Genomic DNA, 18963 nt, shown 5'->3' with positions numbered 1-18963 from the left:
GAGACCCAGACCCCGAAATAATTGAGCCCTTTCTATAACCATAATAATATTATTAATAATAATATTATGACAGGCTCTGGGAAAAAGGCCATATTGGAGCAGATATTGGTATTGAGCAATGGCCAGATTTATGGACTGCAGTGTATAATCTCATAATTAGCTTATAGTTATCTAGAGTCTTGTGCTCTGAATCCAACGCGTTCCACCGAAATTTCCCAATTTAGCAATCTTTAAGTGGGCGTTTCTCAATACCGCTATTTCAGAACTTGTGCATAACTCAGGCATGAAAAGAGAGGTATGTGCAAACTAAGCATATGCATAGGCAATTCTTTGCTCTATCATCTGGTATTTAAATCTCAACAATTGTAGCCTGCTCCAATATGGCCTTTTTCCCAGAGCCTGCTTTTTCCCAGAGTCTGTCACATATGCGGAAGGCCATGCATTGACGTGTGCAAAGAAGATGTGCAAAGAAGAGTTGCTACGACTGAAAGAACTAAACGATTGGAGTGTCTATAGAAGAAGTACTCTGCTTCGGTATTGACTCGGATTCGTACTCTGATATTGCCCCTTCAGATCTGGATGACCATCATGTATAATTGGAACGAGTACATCTTCGGTAGTACGCTTGGCGGATGTGATGATGTTTATGAGTGGCTCGTCAAAAGTTCCTGCAACAGGACTTCCAAAAACCTTCCAAAAACGCCCACCATCAGATTTACAGATGTTGACTGTTTGCCCACTGTGTCCACATGTGACGTATCACTGATGTTTCCAAGGAAGATGGCATTGTTACAGTTTCAGACCTTCTGTATCAAGGGATCTTACGGGTTTGGAACTATTTGAGCAGTTCAGTGTCGATCATCATTGTTGTTTTTCATATTTATCTCACATTTATCACCACCGAACCATTGGTAGGTTTGGAACTATTTGAGCAGTCGATCATCGATCATCATTTTCATCACATTTATCACTTTGCGTTCCACCGAACCATTGGTACTATTTGAATATCATATTAGATTAGCCATTTGTTCATTATCAATATGGTAAAAAACAACAATAATAATAATTTCATACATCATTTTTACAGTAACAGTAATCGTAACCATTACGTAAATGTTGTCCAACTAGTTTAACACAATCTTGCCTTCGCAATTGTAGTATTCAAACCGGCAACAAGCTGACAGCACGGTTTGAACTTGTTAGAGTCCACAGTTGTTGGATTGGATTCGATGGTAATACACTAGAAATAGCATATGATTCTGTTGTGTGACTGAATTGTCTGCGGTCCACAAACAGTTGACATATTTCCTTCACTTGAAAGTTGGTGGCAATTCCGCTTCCCTGAAAATCTTGGAGAGATTTACACAAAATGAAGACAGAATATATCAACTTCATTCACTGGGTCTAGAACACCATCTGCTTCAAGTGCAGAGAATAATCTGATAAAAGTGCTTGAAGCACATCTAGTAATATCACGCCACATTTTTTCAACCCTTTCGTTATGGGTGATCGTCCAGTTATAACACTGTATGTGTTGTCATGTCTTTCTAATTGTCATGTCTTTCTAACATGTGTCTCCACACCAAAACATTTTCACCGCCGTGATCAGACCTTACCTAATCTGGTGTAGTAATCTGGTGTAGCAATCTGGTGTACCATATGTAGTTTCACCATATGTAGTTTCTCATGCATCAAGCACTGTAGTAGAGCCGTGTAAAACCATCTACACCAGCATGGACTACCAAACGCCACCGTGTCATTTTATTATATGCCATACAGCATTGGGATAGGGCACAGAATACACTCGTTGATTGATCACCCGAGAGCGCCTAGCTACTGTATTTGAGTGATCAATTCTGTGAATAGATGAACGCAGTTGACTTCGGGTCACCTTAATTCCCATGTGTAAAAGGCGACCTTGCAGAATTACTTCACCAATATCAGAACCATTGTGTGAATAATCTATCGATATAGAATCACACAAGTAAGCAGGTGTCACTTCAAAGTCCTCTGACGCAGCAAACATATTCCTTTCCTTTACGTAGCTGATCAAGCTCTGCGTGTACTTGAAAGTGTACGTAATGTAGCAACGAGTGATATCTTCCTTGTCTTCCAAATTTACTTCCAAATTGATCCGAAAAACGAAACCTAAAACTAAATGACTGCAGCAGACTGTACCTATGGAAAAAACGAATAGGTGACTGACCACCAGCAACATTTTTTAAGTGCAACACACCTTTTCCAGGCATTCTATTACTTCTTGCTCTGGAATGTCTTCCAGGCGACCGTACGCAATGTAATCAGCACACGCTTTAGAGAAGCATGATGGCACCTCACCAGTCTGAACAATGCTCCATTTTTCCGATGTAGAAGAACGTGTTGTCAGAAACAGCCTTGATGTTATGTCTGGGTAGCTAGGAAACCCACTGAACAGTGATCCACTAAAAAGGGCCCTGATCCTGGCTCTCCTAAGAATCTGACACGCAGCATTTTAGTAGTGTCAAAGCTGCTTCTAGAGAACTGACGAAGAGCGTCCGAAAACAAGTTAAATCGTCGCACATGGATTCGTTGCACATCTTCAACATCGGCGTTGATGTTGGAGTACAGAGGTTTTCAGGTTCCTTGAGAAACTATCATGTGCGCTTGCGCAAAACATTGAACTATGTACTCTGGTTTGCTGTGTCAGCACAGCTGCAAGCACATGCTAGAAGATCATCTGATCATGGAACCAGGACAGCCTTTATGTTCACTTTCGCTTGCTGTAGCTGCCACTGGGCGCCGAGTGACTATTAATAGTGGATCACAGAAACAAGTATCAAAGAACGGTGGTGGGTGCGTGTTAATTACACCATTAAGTAAAGGTACATATTCAATGCCAAATAATGTTCCTACTGCAAAACTCAATACAACATTACAAGGAGCTTCCCCACTTCTATCCAAAGTTTTGGTGAAAGTTGCATCAAAAGATGGGCCTATAAGCTCTGGAAAGATGTTCACTCTTCGTGATTTAGATATTACTACAATTCTCATAATTATTACTACAATTCTCACATGTGAGGACTTAAAAGATGCCATTAAGAGACAGTTAACTGATGACATTGTTGATAGTGACTTCGATGTTGGATATGTGGAGGGTTCAAGTGTTGTGCGGATTAGAAATAGGCGTGATCTGGAGGAGGTGTGGTCCTGTATTGCAAAAAGTAAAGGCAAAGTAATGCTGTGGTGTGATGGCTTAAGCAACACCAAAGAGAGTCGCAAGCGTCCTCGAAGTGATGGCGTATCTGTGGTTAATACAAAGAAAAAAGTACCTGACAAGGCTGACAAGGAACAGAAAGTTCAGCAACTGGTCGACTCATTGAAAGAAAAGCACCTTAGTGATTATACACCTATGCAATTTCGTATATGGGCCGAAATGGTAGCAAGTGGTATGTATTGTAGTATGGACAATCCGCCTAACACCACAATGTTCACTCGTGCTGGCAGCAGCACTCCATCTCGAAATGTGCCAGTTGCTCGGGCTCTCTCTGATGCGGCAACTGTGATTGCTACAGCTTTGTCTCCTACCAGACACATATTTCAAGCAATAGCCCAGCAAAAGTTATAGAAAGTAGGTCGAAGCTATACAGGCAGTTGAATGAACTACAAAATCTAAAGCAAAGTGGGGTGTTGACTGACGAGGAATATTGTGAAGAGAAGGGTACAATCATGAAGTTACTTCAACAACTAAAGTGACATAATATTGATTAAACTGACAATTTTTGGTGTGCTGTGCATAGTTATTATTATACGTTGTGATAATGTTTTAGTCAATGTATCCACTATGAGAGATATAAGAAAGGCAGTCTTGTTTGGTTACCATACTAAATGCCATACTTAAGAGTACTCTTGAGGCACTGCATGATTGAAATACTCCATCATTTTGCTTCATAATTGATTTCACTTGACTGAAAACCTCTTCGCAAGGATTCAAATCAGGTGAGTATGGAGGGAGAAAAAGCAGTCGTGCTCCTTCTTGGTGGTTTTCAATTAAATCCATAACACCCTCCACATGGTGTATGGAGGCATTGTCCATAATCACAACTGAATGGGGATTTACCCAATTGAATGGATTTAGAATTGGAAGAACACAATCTCTCAAAAACTGCTCAAACCTTCCACCATCCACAGTCCCTTCAAAGAAGCATACATCATGTATTCCATCAAGGGACAGTACAGGAATTGCTGAGTAGCGTGTTCCACGTGCTAGCAGCCTATGGTCTCTGGGCGTCATACCTCTTATACTGTATGCCCATTTTCGTACACAATTTCTTCTATCACACCCTGTCTCATCTAGCCATATGAGCATTCTTGGATCATAGGTTGTAACTTCAGCCATAAACTTAGCACGTAATTCATCATTACGCCGTATATGAATGTGTTGAATAACTTGCCGTGTACAGTTCATGAACTTCAGTGTTCGACAGATGGTTGCAACACTTACAGTAACGCCAAACATTGTAACAAGTTTTGCTTGAATTTCATGTAAGTATATGCCAGTGTTCTCCAAAATGATTCGTAGAAGTACAAGCTGTTCAAAATCTCCGAGTAGTTTCTGAGGACCATGTGTTGAAACTCTTGGCGCTACATCACCAGTTTGCTCAAAAGCATTAATATATCTATAGACAGTGCTCTCAGAAAGGCTGACTTGGTGTGATATGTCTTTACAATTCAAGTGATGAGTGATGAGCAAGATAGAGCCAAATTACTCTCCAACGAAGGTCCAACGAGTATGGAATCGGCATCTTAGTTTTTGAATTTTGCGAGTTTATTGATTGAAGTAGCTGGGCGGAGTCTATAGCTATTGTGCATTGCGCATGCTCTATTTATTTCACAGTCACTATAGTCAACCAACCTGAAAACCTCTGTATAACGTGTTTCATTACATCTTTGTCCATCGTGACAGGGCCTAGGAAAACCTAGGAAAACACCCCTTAACGCGGGTATACCAGAGTTCTAAGCTTCAAAATGATACCAAGATATCGAGCTATTTTCTATCCAGAGATATGTTCGAGGCAACGCTACGAAGGGAACGCTACGAAGGTATTGCAACGCCCTCGAGTAAATGACGCTCAAACGTCATGAATAATTGAAGTTCAATTATTGCCTTCCGGGCACTTCCGTATACTCATAAAGCTTCGTAAAAGATGTTCTGGAGAAGACAAGTTAGTTAGATGAAGGCTAGGCGTTCTAGGACTCTCTAGCTAGCTAGTATAGTATAGCTATGTAGCTGGATTGCTTGGCACCTAGGAAGGATCTTCGAAGAAATAAAGAGGTCCCGTCGCTCGAATGGTAAGCTTGTTATAAGCTTGTACTTGTACTTATTATCTGTGTAATGTATCAGTCTTATAAATGTATCAGTCTTATAAAAGATCCCTCACTTGTATGGAGCCGTGTCTCTGTCCTTCATACAGCTTAACCAAAGTACCGCCCACCGCGGAACCAAAATCTAATTAATTTTACATTATCAGCTGCGTAGCTAAGAAGCAGTAGCAGTTTTCTGCAGGCAACTTTGTTGCAAACTAGTCTAGAATAGCTACTCTGCCAGGATCTCTAAGTTTCAAACGGAGGAGTATACCCCCAGCGAAGGATCATTTCACAAGTAAGCTCTGTGTGTGTACAGCGATCATCATTTTCCTAGTTCAGCGCCTTTTGAGCTGATTTAATATGCTTGTCCACCTACCTAGATAGCTGTGTGAAATATACTGGAGAGTAGCTTCGTGAGTTTAGAGCCTGTTTTTAGAGTGTAGTCTACAACGCAAATTATTTTCTCTTTTTCAGCATTCACATCTACCAAAGAAAGATGCATAACTTGGAAACAGTGACAGTTTTCTTTATTCAACTTCTTAGCAAAGTAGTCTACAGTATCAGGATCTCCTGGTTTCCAACGAAACAGTCAACCAGCCAAGGGCCAGAGCAAGGGATCTATAGCAAGCATTATGTAGCTAGTATAAGCTAGTATAAGCCTTCATAAGCCTCTGAGCTTATGAGTATACTTGTGTAGAAGCTGAGTTAGTTTAGAGCCTGTTTTTAGAGTGTAGTGTTTTTAGGGTGTAGTGTACAGTGTTTGATATTCAATTTATTTGTTTCAGTGTGGCAAAGAAAGAGTAACAGTTCTCTTCAAGCTACCTTGTAGTTCTATCTGAACAGTCAAAGAGTGTGTGTATCTTTATGTGCGCGTGCGTGTCTGTATAATTATGTGTTCCAACGCGAGTGTATGTGTGTGTGTGTGTGTCTGTATGTGTGTGTGTATTTGTGTGCACATGTGTGTGTATTCACTATTGGTGCCCACATGTGCGTGCGTGTGTGTGTGTGTGTGTGTGTGTGTTTGCGTGCCCGCCTGTGTGTGCCTGTGGCTAGCCTCGATCCCAGGCCGAGTTTTCGCTTTTATAACGGTTAGGCGAACAACTGGGCCTGGTACTAGTTGTCTGCGCATGCGTCAGTCGTTCGTCAGATTCTGACGAATGGATATTCTCGTTCACTTTCGTGACATTTATATTCGTGTACTATCGTGTACTAGAAGTCAGTTCCCGTTTTATCATTATTGGAATCGATTGGAATGGCTCTTAGCTGAAGCTTCTCTCTTCTCTGAAGCTTATTCTGAAGACTGAACAACAAGGGAAGAGGTATAAAGCTTTGTCAAGCTTGTTAAGGTCAGATATTTTTGTGTGGGCCCTATGGCCGGCTATGCTATCAAGTCTTGTTCATGTTTGGCAAGAATGTAGGTAGACTATAGTTTCATCATTAATATGGTGGATTAAGTGAAGAGTGTGAGCTAGAGAACTTGGTGCTGCCATCATCAGCTCGTCGACAATGACACTATAACCGAGAAATTTAATATGTATAGATCTACACGTATTTAAAATGTCTACTTCTCTGTACAGGAGCAATGGCTAATATCCAGCTATCCCAACAGTGCTCCTCTTGGCTATACTAACGGACGAGACTGGACAGTTTGAGGTAAGGGTTTAACCGTCTTTGGTTTCTTTTAATATTGTCCTATACTCACAGTATGACCTGCTCATTCGAGCGTTGCTGGGTAGCTCAGAGACATCAAGAGAATCTACGTTTTCTCAAGCAATGAGTTACGAGTTGGGGCCTAGAATCAGAGAAGTCCAGCAGCCTGCTAAATCTTTTTGAAACGTAATTTGAAGGCATTCAATCATCCTGAAGTTGCCCTGGGTCACTGGGTCACTGTAATTGTGCTGCAGCACAACTGGCAACTCCCCAGGCCTTTGTGAAGCAGCTCCCTATGTGCATCTTTTGTGTACTCACTCTGCATTTTCTGTGTACAAATTTCCATTATTGATTTATTAAATATTTTTGCCGACCACAAATATACAATGAAAATTTGACGCATGCGCAGACAACTAGTACCAGGCCCAGTTGTTCGCCTAACCGTTATAAAAGCGAAAACTCGGCCTGGGATCGAGGCTAGCCTGTGGCATGATACTTTATACTGCTAACAATTTACAGTTAATTCTTATGCCTAGGCTTGTGTGAAGTTTCTGCTTGCTTCCAAGGTTACAATTCAATTAGGCTACTACTCAATTACATTAGGCTCACTCACTGTGTACATGTACAGTACATGTACAGAGGTTGATTGCATAAAAATGTTTTGACCTTTTCAGGGGAAAGCAAAGGCTTGTTGGGCTTATGAGTGTACTGTTTACTTGTGTAAGGACATTTTCTTCCCAAATTGTGTTATGCTAGGATTAGGTCATAATTCAGGGGGATTCAGTCAATGGGGGTGCTCATTGCGCGCCGCAAAATTTAGACCACGCCCGTTTTGTCGGCAACGCCCACTGTTTTCTAGATGGTGCACAGCCACAGTACTGACAGTGCCATCAGCAAGTCAAGAATGTTTACGACCAGAAGCTCAATTCGCCTGGGATGGCACTCTTCTTAAGGTATGTCAAATGTCAATGCAATCATGTCATGTCTAGTCTCTGTGTAAATGTAGAAGTTATTAAGTGATGATAAACGTTTGTTCCTTTGTTCGTTCCTTTGCTTGATCTGACGACAGTCTTGATTCTTTTCTTTTCAGGCCACTAAAAGATTGATCAGCTTACCAGGAGGTGACAGGCAGCGTACAAAGTATGACCACCAGTACGTACCTTGATGTTGAGGAAAAGAGACTTTGTAGTTTACATTGCAAACATTGATTATTATTATAATTTATTGTACATACATGTAGGCTTAATTATATAATTATACTATACATTCATGTACCTCATGTACCTGGATCCAAGAACCTTGTTGTGCTGCATGTTGTGAGGCATGTTTGATACAGCAAACCACTTCCTGCTACCTAGCCTTATTATTGAGCCCCTCCCCACTCTTTATTGGATATCCCAGTATTAAAGGATGGAAGAAAAGTAAGTTTTTTAGGCTAGCTAGCTGGATTTCACTTATTGTAACTATCACTATTAAGCTGTAGATAGCTGCAGTAAGTGTAGCTTCCTTCTAGCCAGCCAGTGATGGTTGAACTATCTACCTGAGCTTCTCTGAGTCTGGATAGGGTGCTAGAGCACCAGAGCCTGGATGGGGGTGCTGGAGCACCCTAAGTATGGAGGGCCATTTGTGACAAAAATGGGTACTACATGTACATGTTGATTTCAAAACGCAAGTAGGGAAGACACGTTCAGAGAACGCGTATAGGGAACGCGAGTAGGGAAGACGCGTATAGGGAACGCGAGTAGGGAAGACACGTTCAGAGAACGCGTATAGGGAACGCGAGTAGGGAAGACACGAGAACGCGTATAGGGAACGCGAGTAGGGAAAACACGTTCAGAGAACACGTCTATATAGGAAACACGTGTTGCCTACGCACGTCTAGCTACTTTTGCCTACACGCGTTTTCTAAACACGTATAGGCTACACGCGTTTTCTAAACACGTATAGGCTACACGCGTTTTCTAAACACGTATAGGCTACACGCGTTACGTATAGGCTACACGCGTTACGTATAGGCTACACGCGTTTTCTAAACACGTATAGGCTATATAGGCTACACGCGTCTAGAGGTTGTACATAAACGGAAACCACAAACGGAAACCACACCCCTTTCTTACAGTCCTATTTCCCAAAGAAAGGGGCGTGGTTTCCACTAAGTATTTACAGTGGCATAATTAATTATAGAGGTACATAGAAAACATGGCAGAAGCAGAAACTCTCAACATATTGACCTATGTGTTGCCATTTTAGAAGACATTTCATTTTGCATCAGTTTTATGTTGCTAATTTCCAAGAAGAAGATGTGCTAGAGGGTTTACTGATAGCTTGTGAGTCGCTAACAACATACTGTGTATTGCTGGAAGGGGTTATTTTGTTAAATGGTGCCTCAAGGTTGGCACAAGCCGTGAGAATCGTCATTGCTCATTTGTCTGACATTATTGAACAGTTGGAAAGTTGGCTTGAGAGGGTGCTGGCTAGAAACCGAGACAGAGATAGCCGTAGAGGTAGGCCTAAGATGGTAATAACTGAAGATCAGCTTATACAGCTGTTGAATAGCCATTTTTCTGTACAGGATATTTCAAAGATGCTACAGTGCTCACCACGAACTATTTATAGACGTATTCAAGAATTTGGATTAGCAAATTCTCTTCATTCTATTGTTAGTGATATCGACCTAGATGTTATTGTGTCAGAGTTTGTTCAGTGCCATCCAATGAGTGGTTACAGAATTCTTATTGGCCACTTACGATCACTTCATATTCGGATACCAAGACAAAGAGCAAGGGACAGCCTTATTCGTGTGGATCCCACTGGAGTAGCGAATAGGCTTCGGAAAACCTTACATCGGCGCCAATATTCAGTGATAGGCCCGAACAGTCTATGGCATGTTGATGGATATCATAAACTAATAAACTGGAAGATTGTTATCCATGGAGGAATCGACAGGTATTCAAGACTTATTGTATACCTAAAAGCTGCCAACAACAACAGAGCCACAACAGTGTTATCGTCTTTTCTTGAGGGTGTCGATACATATGGATTGCCATCAAGGGTGAGAAGTGACAAGGGTGGTGAAAATGTTGGCATTTCAGAGTATATGCTCAATCATCCATGTAGAGGACCAGGAAGAGGAAGCATGATTACTGGCAGAAGCGTCCACAATCAAAGGATTGAAACATTCTGGGGTGCATAGCATCTTTCTATACTTTATTCTGTGAACTGGAAAATGCAGGGCTACTCAATATTGACAATGACCTGTTTTCCCTACTGTTTTCCCTACATTATTGTGCCATACCCTTACTGAATCGGCAGATGTACGAATTTAGTAACTCTTGGAAACATCATCCTCTTAGCACTGAACGAAACAAGACACCACATCAATTATGGGTTTTAGGAATGTGTACCACTGCAGAACAGGCTGTTATACAAAGTTTGATGGACCCTATAAACCAAGTGAGTATGCTTATACATCTATACTTCTATAGTTATATGCTGAGTCCAAGGTGGGTTTGAGACCCAAAGGCCCGAGGCACCTAAATAATTTTGCCAATACCCGAATGTAATTTCTAAGTATGTACCCAAATAATTATTTTAAGTTAAAAATCAAATCAGCGGTGCAAAATTGGAAGTGTAAAGCATTTATGCTTTAATTGATAAGAATAAGAATACTTCATGGATGGTGCATCAATTCTTTTTACAAAGACAGTGGCGTAGGAATGGGGGGGGCTGGAGCCTCCCCATCTCTTTATACGCTATTAAGTAGAGATCATCAAGCTGCACTATATGTAGATGTACAGGGGCGTAGCCAGACTTTTGACATAGGGGTTTCCTTTGAAAAACCAGCGGCGCAGTAGCGCCGGGAAATTTTAGCCACGCCCACTTCCGGTACCACACCCTCTTGATTGGGGCACACCTACTGGTTACACCTACTGCTAATTGTTTGTAATGACTTTTTTTACATGTTTGTGATAAGCTAGCTAGACTAGCTAGTCTAGCTAGCTATAGACATTCTAAAAGGCAGGTGTCAATTGTGTATTGTTAGTCTAGCTGAGCACCATTACATTTACCTGAGAGGTTTCATGTGGCTGAGATTGTTCTAAACTTGTCCTTCCTGAATATCGAATAAAGTTGTGCTTAGAGCTGAGTCTGAGAATACTGGAGCATGCAGGATTGATACTAGAACTTAAGTCTTGGTCTTCTTTGTTTGAGGTAGCTAGCTAGCCAGCTGAGACAAAGCTAGCCAAAGTGAAACGATTCACGGTGCTATCTCTACATGATTTGCAGCCACGTGCATGAAAAGATGGGCAGGGCTGCTTGATTTTCAATTATTGGGGAGCCCTGCCCAATTTTCTCAGCAGCTCCTGGGGGGGTTTCTGGGCAACCAGGAAACAATGGTAGCTACGCCCCTGATGTAAGCGTACTTTTTTTGCATTCAAAAAACTAGAGCCCTGCCATCCTACGCCATGCATGCATGCACTGAAAGAGTCGTCAGTGACTTAGCTATGTGTTTATAGAGATGGCAGAAGTATTGATTTTTTGGAGGTACATGTAGATAGCCACGTTGCCCAACTGCAGAGAGTGTACAGATAACTTGTGGCTGCAGTGCTCCATGGACAAAATATGTAACATGTGCATTGAACATGCATGATAAGACAATCACTGAACAAATTGATGTAGTCTGCATGCATGGGGGCAAGACCTTTTAATTCTCTATGCACCATTCAGTATGCACCATTCAGTATCCACAAAGTATTCTTAATAAAGCACAAGTAACTTTACACTTTAAACTTTGCACCAACAAATTTGATTTTCAGGGTACTAAGAAATTACATTTGGGATTCACATTATTTGGGTATCCATTCAAACATTTTGGCACTAATCACCCTCCATAGCCTGTAGGCTAATCAGTAATAGACCTAATTAGAAGACCTCTGACAGTGACAGGTCTATAAGTGAAATAATGGACCTCTCAGTGACCAATCAGATTGCAGTATATTACTACAAGCATTTTCTATAGGAAGAATTGCAGTGGTATGGTGTAGACTGGACTGGGCCTGCACCTACTTCCCAGTCAGTGGATCAAGTTACAGTAACAGCGGTCAATAATCATTTACCTCAATGTTTGTACGAAGTCTTACAAAGAGAAATTTCTCCAGACACAGTATACATAATTATGAGCAACATTGATCAAAAATATGTACTTGTTCGTGCGTTTGTGAATACATTCTCTTACATGTAAATTATTTAGTTATGGATTGTTATGGCTTATGCGGTCAGTCTCCATTGCATGCACAGTTATTATTATGTATAATTTTTTATTAGGGATTTAATTTGTATCATTTCACAATAATTATTATTATATCTACATAGTCCATGCCTATTATTAGCAAGCAGTACTTTAATTTGACCCAAGCATCATTAAAATTAGCATCAGAATAATAATACTTAAAGGCAATAGTTATAAAAGCCAATAATTAAAACAAATAAATGATTACGTCCGCATCACAACTTCTAATAGTTATATAATTATGTTCTTGCGGGATCAACTTCATATTCTCAGTTCAATTTGATTCTCAGTTCGATTCGATTATCAGTTTACACTGTTCCAAAGCCAACAGCACCAGTAACACCAAAAACAAATTTGTATTTAAACTTATCGTAACTATTGTGGTGCACTGTAGGAACATACAATGTGTTAGAGCATGTGCTGGCAGTTGGAAGATCACTTGCACTGTCTTCTTTAAAAACAATGCGAGGCCGTTCTGAAAACCCCATAGGAGGAACACTTGCTGCACCAGTCGCAAAAACGAGGATATCCTCCAAGGAAATTGGAATAATCTCACGATTACCATCGTCCAAAACATCGACTTCTCACTTCCCATCTGCATGCACGCATGCATAAAATTCTTAATTATTGCTATGCATGTATAATACAAAAACCCGTACCATAATTATTATACCATACATACCTTCGACATCATGCAGTAGCTCCAGAATATGCATCATAATTTGTTGCTCTTTGGCACGGGAATTTGAGCCAGCGAGGCTAAATGTATGTGAAAACATATTCTGCAAAATATCAGCTGTAAGCTTTTGTGAGCTTTTGTGAACTGGCTTTAAAGAGAGACATCAAGCACGGATACTGGGTCATCAGGCCTACAAACCCAAGGGAGACTAAGCCACGTCTGATTTCATCCAGTTCAGCTTTACATGCATAGATGCAGTAGTGTAGTGCAATGCTTGAAACAAGGTGTTGCTTGTCGTTGATGTTAATGGAGGATGCCGGCTGACACACTCCGCAATCAAAGCGGAAAGAAAATTGCTCGCTATTAAGAAGATCTTGCAACTCTTCGTTGGTAGAAGCACTCTCAAGCTGCATGGGTTTAACATGTTTTAAAACTATTTTATTAATGACAAAAATATTACCTTATGCAACTTCTCACAAACCTCCTTGTCTGGGATGTCATCAATGCATGCTTTAACAGCTGCTGTTCCTCCAAACAGATAGTCTACAACGCAAGATGAGAAAAATGTAGGCCCAGGCCCTCCTTGCGAAAGTGACAGCACAATGAAGACACCGATTTTGTAGAAGCAACCGTTACTCAATGCTAGGGTATTGTGTAGTGGTACTTTGCTAGAAGGTGGACCAGTTAACAAATGACCCTGATTGTTGATCGCTGACATCAACAGCCTCAGCCTGAGGTACTCTCGACGTGGCCCTCCATCATCCACTCCTGCTTCTCCTAGAAAGGTAACTCTTAGCGTTTTGCTAGCATCAATCCGGCGAAATAATCTCAGGGAGTCTTCCCAAATGTGCGTTCTTCTTACAGTTATTTGAGATGACAGGTCACTTGAAATGTGTTTGGTAGAGTGATCCTTCAAAATCTTTTCAATACTCTCAGCAACAAGCCTACCAGAATTCAACATAGGGTATATTTTTATTATTATAAATGCACTTACTCATCAGGTAACGTCAATGTCGTTTTATGTTGTAGGCTTGCAGAAATTGCTGCTTGCAGGTCAGCATCATCTTCCGAAAGATCGCTTGATGGCTCGTCCAACAAAGAAAGGTAGTTTCTACAATTGCATAGTATAGTGTAAATGCATCATTCATAGTTAGAGAATGGGTTCACAGCTATAATACAGTCACAACTTACTGGTATCCAGATGTACTTTGACCTTCGCCGTCCCTACATGGAAGTTACATTTTAAATTACTGACGAGTCAAAATATAACACATTAACCTTGGATTTTTCCCTTTCAGTCCTGGTATGAATACGTATGAATACGTATGGCAATCCTCCTTCACTTTCAGTTTCACTGAGGACAAAATTAATAGCAAACACAAAACAGTGAATGTGCAGACCATCAACTGAAGATGTATTTTGGGTAACAAATACATGTACCTTCCAGATGAATGTACTGACAGTGGGCCATCCCCGCCACCATAAACAATCCTGAACCAGAATAAGTATTACTAAGAGAATATACAGCATTGTGATGGGCGAGCGTGCGCGAATTGTTATAGATCTATGATTCCAACTCATTATGCCAAAAGAACTGGGCGCACAGCTATAAAACAACAAATAACCGAGTAGTCTGAACTAAATTATCGTGCCGGTCCATGACATATATACATACAGACAGAATTGCAACGTGAAGACTAGGTACGGACTCGCTTTGCTCAAAGACAATAAAAATAATTAAACTCACGGGCTTCCCTTGCATCCAGCCACATGTTGTCTCAGGTTAGACAAGTTAACACATTTGCCACAAGTTAGGCATTTCTCCAGTACCTATACCCAAATTGAAAAGTTACAAAGACAATACTGACTTTTCTCACCTTGCTTTCTAGACTTTCTTCATTCTCAAGTGGTGTCACATCGAGATCTCTTTGAATAGGGCGAACATAAACCTTTGATCTGCCAACGCGTTCTTGTGTAGATTGAGGTGATTTCAAATCAGTTGAGGAAATACATTCCAGATTGCGACTGTTGGGACAGCAACGCATCAACTCATATCCGCCCGAATCACTAAGTTTCGGAAAATGGCGAACTAGCACTTTTTTGTACTCTTCTGCAGTGCATTCCAAATCATTGAAGGTCAATTTTTGCTCGCCTAACCCAGCATCTAGAAGCTGTTCGCGTTCCCACATGGTTCCAGGAACTTTGGCTTGGTCACATTTCGCAAGACAAAAAAATATATGTGTCCAGCTCACACTCTTCTTGGGCTTTTTGGGGGTGCTAGAACTTCCACACAGAGCCGAGCGTTTCCTGCTATCTTTCATATAAGGTGAGAAGTTGAAGCGCTGCTCTTCCTTAACACTCTTGAGACTCTTCAGACTCTTCAGCGCCTGGACAGCTTTTTCTTGAAGCTCCAACACAACTTTATCTATTGGGGTGAACAAAATAATTATCAAACACATAACTACAGCATCTGTCAAAAAGCTACTTTTGCTCACTACGTACCTATAGAAACAGTACAGGGTGGGGGTGGTTACGTAAAACCTCGATTTAAGGCGACCCTCTAAATATGCGACACTTGAACATTTTGCCCATAATTATAGCACCATATAAATTAATTTTTTTGTGTAGAGTTTTACGTAAAACTCTACTTTGTGTCGCCTTAAATTGAGGTTTTATCGTATTACCGCACCAACCTAGAAATAATAATTTTTATTATAATTCTTTTTCTGTTCTGAATTATTATTTTCTGGTGCTAAGCTAATTAGAATTACAATGATTTAAATAGAGGAGGCAACAATTATTATAGGAAGATACATGGATTGCAGTCATAAATACAGTGAATAAATAACTTAGGGGTGATGCTAGGGGTGATGCAAGAACCTGGTAACGCTGCTTAATTTTCAGTAGCCATTATATAAAGCTGTACCTACAGATCCTATAGCTTCTCTACTAAACTACCATGTAGAAAGTGTCCAAACTTGCTCTTTTACTATGCGCCGCTCTAATTGAAGCACCAACTTCGATATTTAATTCTTTTTTCAATGAGCACAAGTGTAAAATTATTTTTTGTGGTGCTGTAATTAGAATGTATAAAGTAATGGTAGTTGAACTCACCATTGTGCCCAGATGGTTAATTTGTTCTTGACCTTGAAGGGCCTGCTACACTGTCCTTTTGCAAGGACACTAGAAGCCGAACAGCCTCATCAACTTTCTTTTGATCAGTGTCTTGAGACATACTAAACAGCTATTATCAGTTTCCAAAAAATAATTAATACCACATGGCTCACAAATGTCACGTGACTATACAAGTATGGTCATGTGATTAGCACATGGTCATGCAACTCTATGTGGTTTTTCAACTAAACTTGTGTAGGCACTAGGCAACGTAGCTATAAGACGTGTGTAGGCAACACGCGTTTCCTAGCACGCGGTTACTAGACGTGTGTAGCATAATTATACGTGTTTACTAGACGTGTGTAGGCAACACGCGTCTACTAGACGTGTGTAGGCAAAACGTGTTGTGTTCCCTATACGCGTTAGAGAACGCGTCTTTCCTACTCGCGTTTTGAAATCGACATGTACATGTAGTACCCATTTTTGTCACGAACGGCCCTCCATACCTAAGCACCACCCTGTGTACGCCCCTGTAATTTGTCATTAGTTGGCTTGTGTGTTTGCCTGTGATATGCATTGTAATTCTTCTGTGCCCAAGTTATGAATCTTGTTATGCATGAACTCCCAGTTTGTTGTAGGATCATAAAATTGCAGTGCCATTACATGTAAGTTTGCCTTGTATGAGATGTACTGTACTTTGTGTATGGCTGTTCTCATGTTCTCAGTATACTTCTTTAGGTTTGTTGGCTTGTGAGTTAGTGCTGTGTTACATGTATCTACCCAATTTTTAGTGTGCTGTCTGTTATAATTACCGTATGGTGCGAAATTTTCGGGGGCTTAATTTTCGCGGATTTCGTGGGTTAGAATTCTACACGAAAATTAAGTCTACGAAAAATTACCTGCTATCATGCAAATATTTAAAGGCGTGGCTTCCGGTAAGCAGTCATTCCGCGAACATTGTGCGGCCAATCCACGAAATATAAGTGCCTCGAAAATTTCGCGCTAACGGTATGTGGCTGAATGTTATTATTCAATTTAGTGTGTGTATTGATAATCTTTTGATCTTTTAGGCACCACCCCAAAGGTTACATAGGTTACATATAAAATTCAATTCTTTATGGCTGGCTTGTTGGCTGGTGTTTGTCAGGTTCTGTGCTACTTGTGTGTAAGAACCATTGATTCTAGAGTTGATCTGCTTGGTTGGTAATACTCTTTCTTCCTCATGCAGGTCTGTGAAACAATCGTCACTACTATCTGCCATGGTACCACCACCATCTTATGGGTCTGAGAAGTCCTACTCACTGTCACTACTATCCAAGATACCCAGGAGTACCTCATCCCCTGGCCTCTTGTACCATAGAATGAATTAATTGTAATTGTATTTATTATTTATTATAATGTATGTTCACTTTTGAGATTGATATTGAATTTATATAAACACAAATTTCACATGAAATTTTAAGCAAATTTTTAATTGCTAACCTATGGTGATCGGACTTGGTATGGCTTCTGTTGACCCTACTTTCCTCCTTTAATTTAGTACTGGTATCTAATTTAGTACTGGTATCACTGCCATTGTGCTTAGTAGTAGCAGGCCTGATTGGATGGGTGATCACATCATGGAGGGCCCAGGAAACTTCGTGGATAACATTTATATTGATGGTTCCCCCTGGGGGGCCTGGGGGGCCTGACTCAGTGTTGTTAAGGATCTTTCAGGGGTGGAGCTACAGTGAAATTACAACTTTACAATTTCCGGAATACAAACAAGTGCAGCCACACCCCCAAATTTTTTTGTGAAGTGCAACTCAATTTTACCATTTTTATGGCGCCCGGATATGATGTCTATCATTTTCGGTGAAGCGGAAAATTGAAATACGCATATTTAAGTAGAGGGCATTAAATAGAAAATGCGACAGTTTTCCTGATTCCGGGCACCAGGCACCACAAAAATGGTAAAACTGAGTTGTACTTCATAAAAAAATTTGGTGGTGTGGCTACACTTGTTTCTAATCTTCCTTTATCTTCTTATTCTTAATCACACTGTAACGACATCGCTGAAGGTCACATGACCTCCAAACATTTTAAACGTGTACATTTCGTACAAAACTACATTCCTACTAAATTTCATCCATTAATATATCACAATCACAAAGATATGATGCCATGTGGCTGAGCCATCCTTAACACCAGTGAGGAGAAACGCTAGTCTATTGGCTAGAATGTAAGTGACGTGTCTATCTTAATAATAATAATAATACAGGTAATTACAAAAAAAAAAAACAGGATGAGTGGACAGCTGAAGGCTAATCTGAAAACTAGTCAGATTGCCGTGTGAGACAGATTATAGAGAACAAGTGATTCACAAATGAACACTAATCATATGCATTGTGGAGCATCTACTGCAGGGACAGAGAAAATGAAAGGAACATATGTTGTAGGGGTCGAAATGAGTTACAAAGTGGGACCATAGAAATCGCTTAATCAGTGTCGGTAGGCAGTTCCACAGTCTGGGCAGACGGTTAAAATAGAAATGACGGTGTTTGACGGTGTCTCTTCTGAATACGCTCCAGAGCTTCAGTATCTTTCACCAGCATTGGTCTCCAAAGTTGTGAGCAATGACAGGTATATAGCTTTTTCTTGGTATATACTGAGTTGGAAGATGAGAAAGTACGGCGGAGTAAACCTCCCCAGGTAAAACGAACGTGCAAGACTTTGCAAGAACTTGCAATCTGATCCAAGATCTTGCAATCTGGTCAGCTCCTTGCAACCCTTACAGGGATTGTCAAGAAGTGGATTGCAAGAAATTGCAAGAAATTGCAAGAGATCACCATCTTGCAATAAAGAAAATATAATCACAATGATACCTTATACTACATGCAGCACATCTTGC

At 40.6% G+C, this 18963-nt stretch overlaps 1 protein-coding gene and 1 long non-coding RNA gene across 5 annotated transcripts; one reads left to right on the top strand and one right to left on the bottom strand.

The window, feature by feature from the left end:
* The first annotated feature begins 5355 nt into the window (after positions 1–5355).
* On the top strand, positions 5356–12409 carry LOC135337557 (uncharacterized). 2 transcript variants are annotated; one of them, XR_010395174.1, is made up of 5 exons: positions 5356–6996; positions 7048–7946; positions 8084–9497; positions 9566–10446; positions 12011–12409. It is a non-coding gene; the product is annotated as an uncharacterized LOC135337557 (long non-coding RNA). The 2 variants fall into 2 exon arrangements; XR_010395173.1 differs by having other exon boundaries at positions 8084–10446.
* A 23-nt stretch (positions 12410–12432) lies between these two features.
* LOC135337556 (G2/M phase-specific E3 ubiquitin-protein ligase-like) lies at positions 12433–17469 on the bottom strand. Of its 3 annotated transcripts, none has more exons than XM_064533486.1 (10): positions 15918–17469; positions 14837–15384; positions 14707–14789; positions 14400–14450; positions 14238–14313; positions 14151–14183; positions 13954–14070; positions 13420–13903; positions 12963–13366; positions 12433–12875 (listed from the first exon to the last, which is right to left on the bottom strand). In XM_064533486.1, exons 3-9 carry the CDS (start codon positions 14729–14731, stop codon positions 13073–13075), a joined length of 1080 nt encoding a protein of 359 aa, XP_064389556.1. In that variant the 5' UTR covers positions 14732–14789; positions 14837–15384; positions 15918–17469; the 3' UTR covers positions 12433–12875; positions 12963–13072. The 3 variants fall into 3 exon arrangements, with proteins under 3 accessions (XP_064389556.1, XP_064389555.1, XP_064389557.1); XM_064533485.1 differs by having other exon boundaries at positions 16074–17469; XM_064533487.1 differs by lacking the exon at positions 14400–14450 and having other exon boundaries at positions 16074–17469.
* Positions 17470–18963: the final 1494 nt, after the last annotated feature.

The sequence above is a fragment of the Halichondria panicea genome, chromosome 6 (genome assembly GCF_963675165.1).
Source record: "Halichondria panicea chromosome 6, odHalPani1.1, whole genome shotgun sequence".
NCBI classification, from domain to species: domain Eukaryota; kingdom Metazoa; phylum Porifera; class Demospongiae; order Suberitida; family Halichondriidae; genus Halichondria; species Halichondria panicea.
This window is presented reverse-complemented; position numbering and strand designations above follow the sequence as displayed.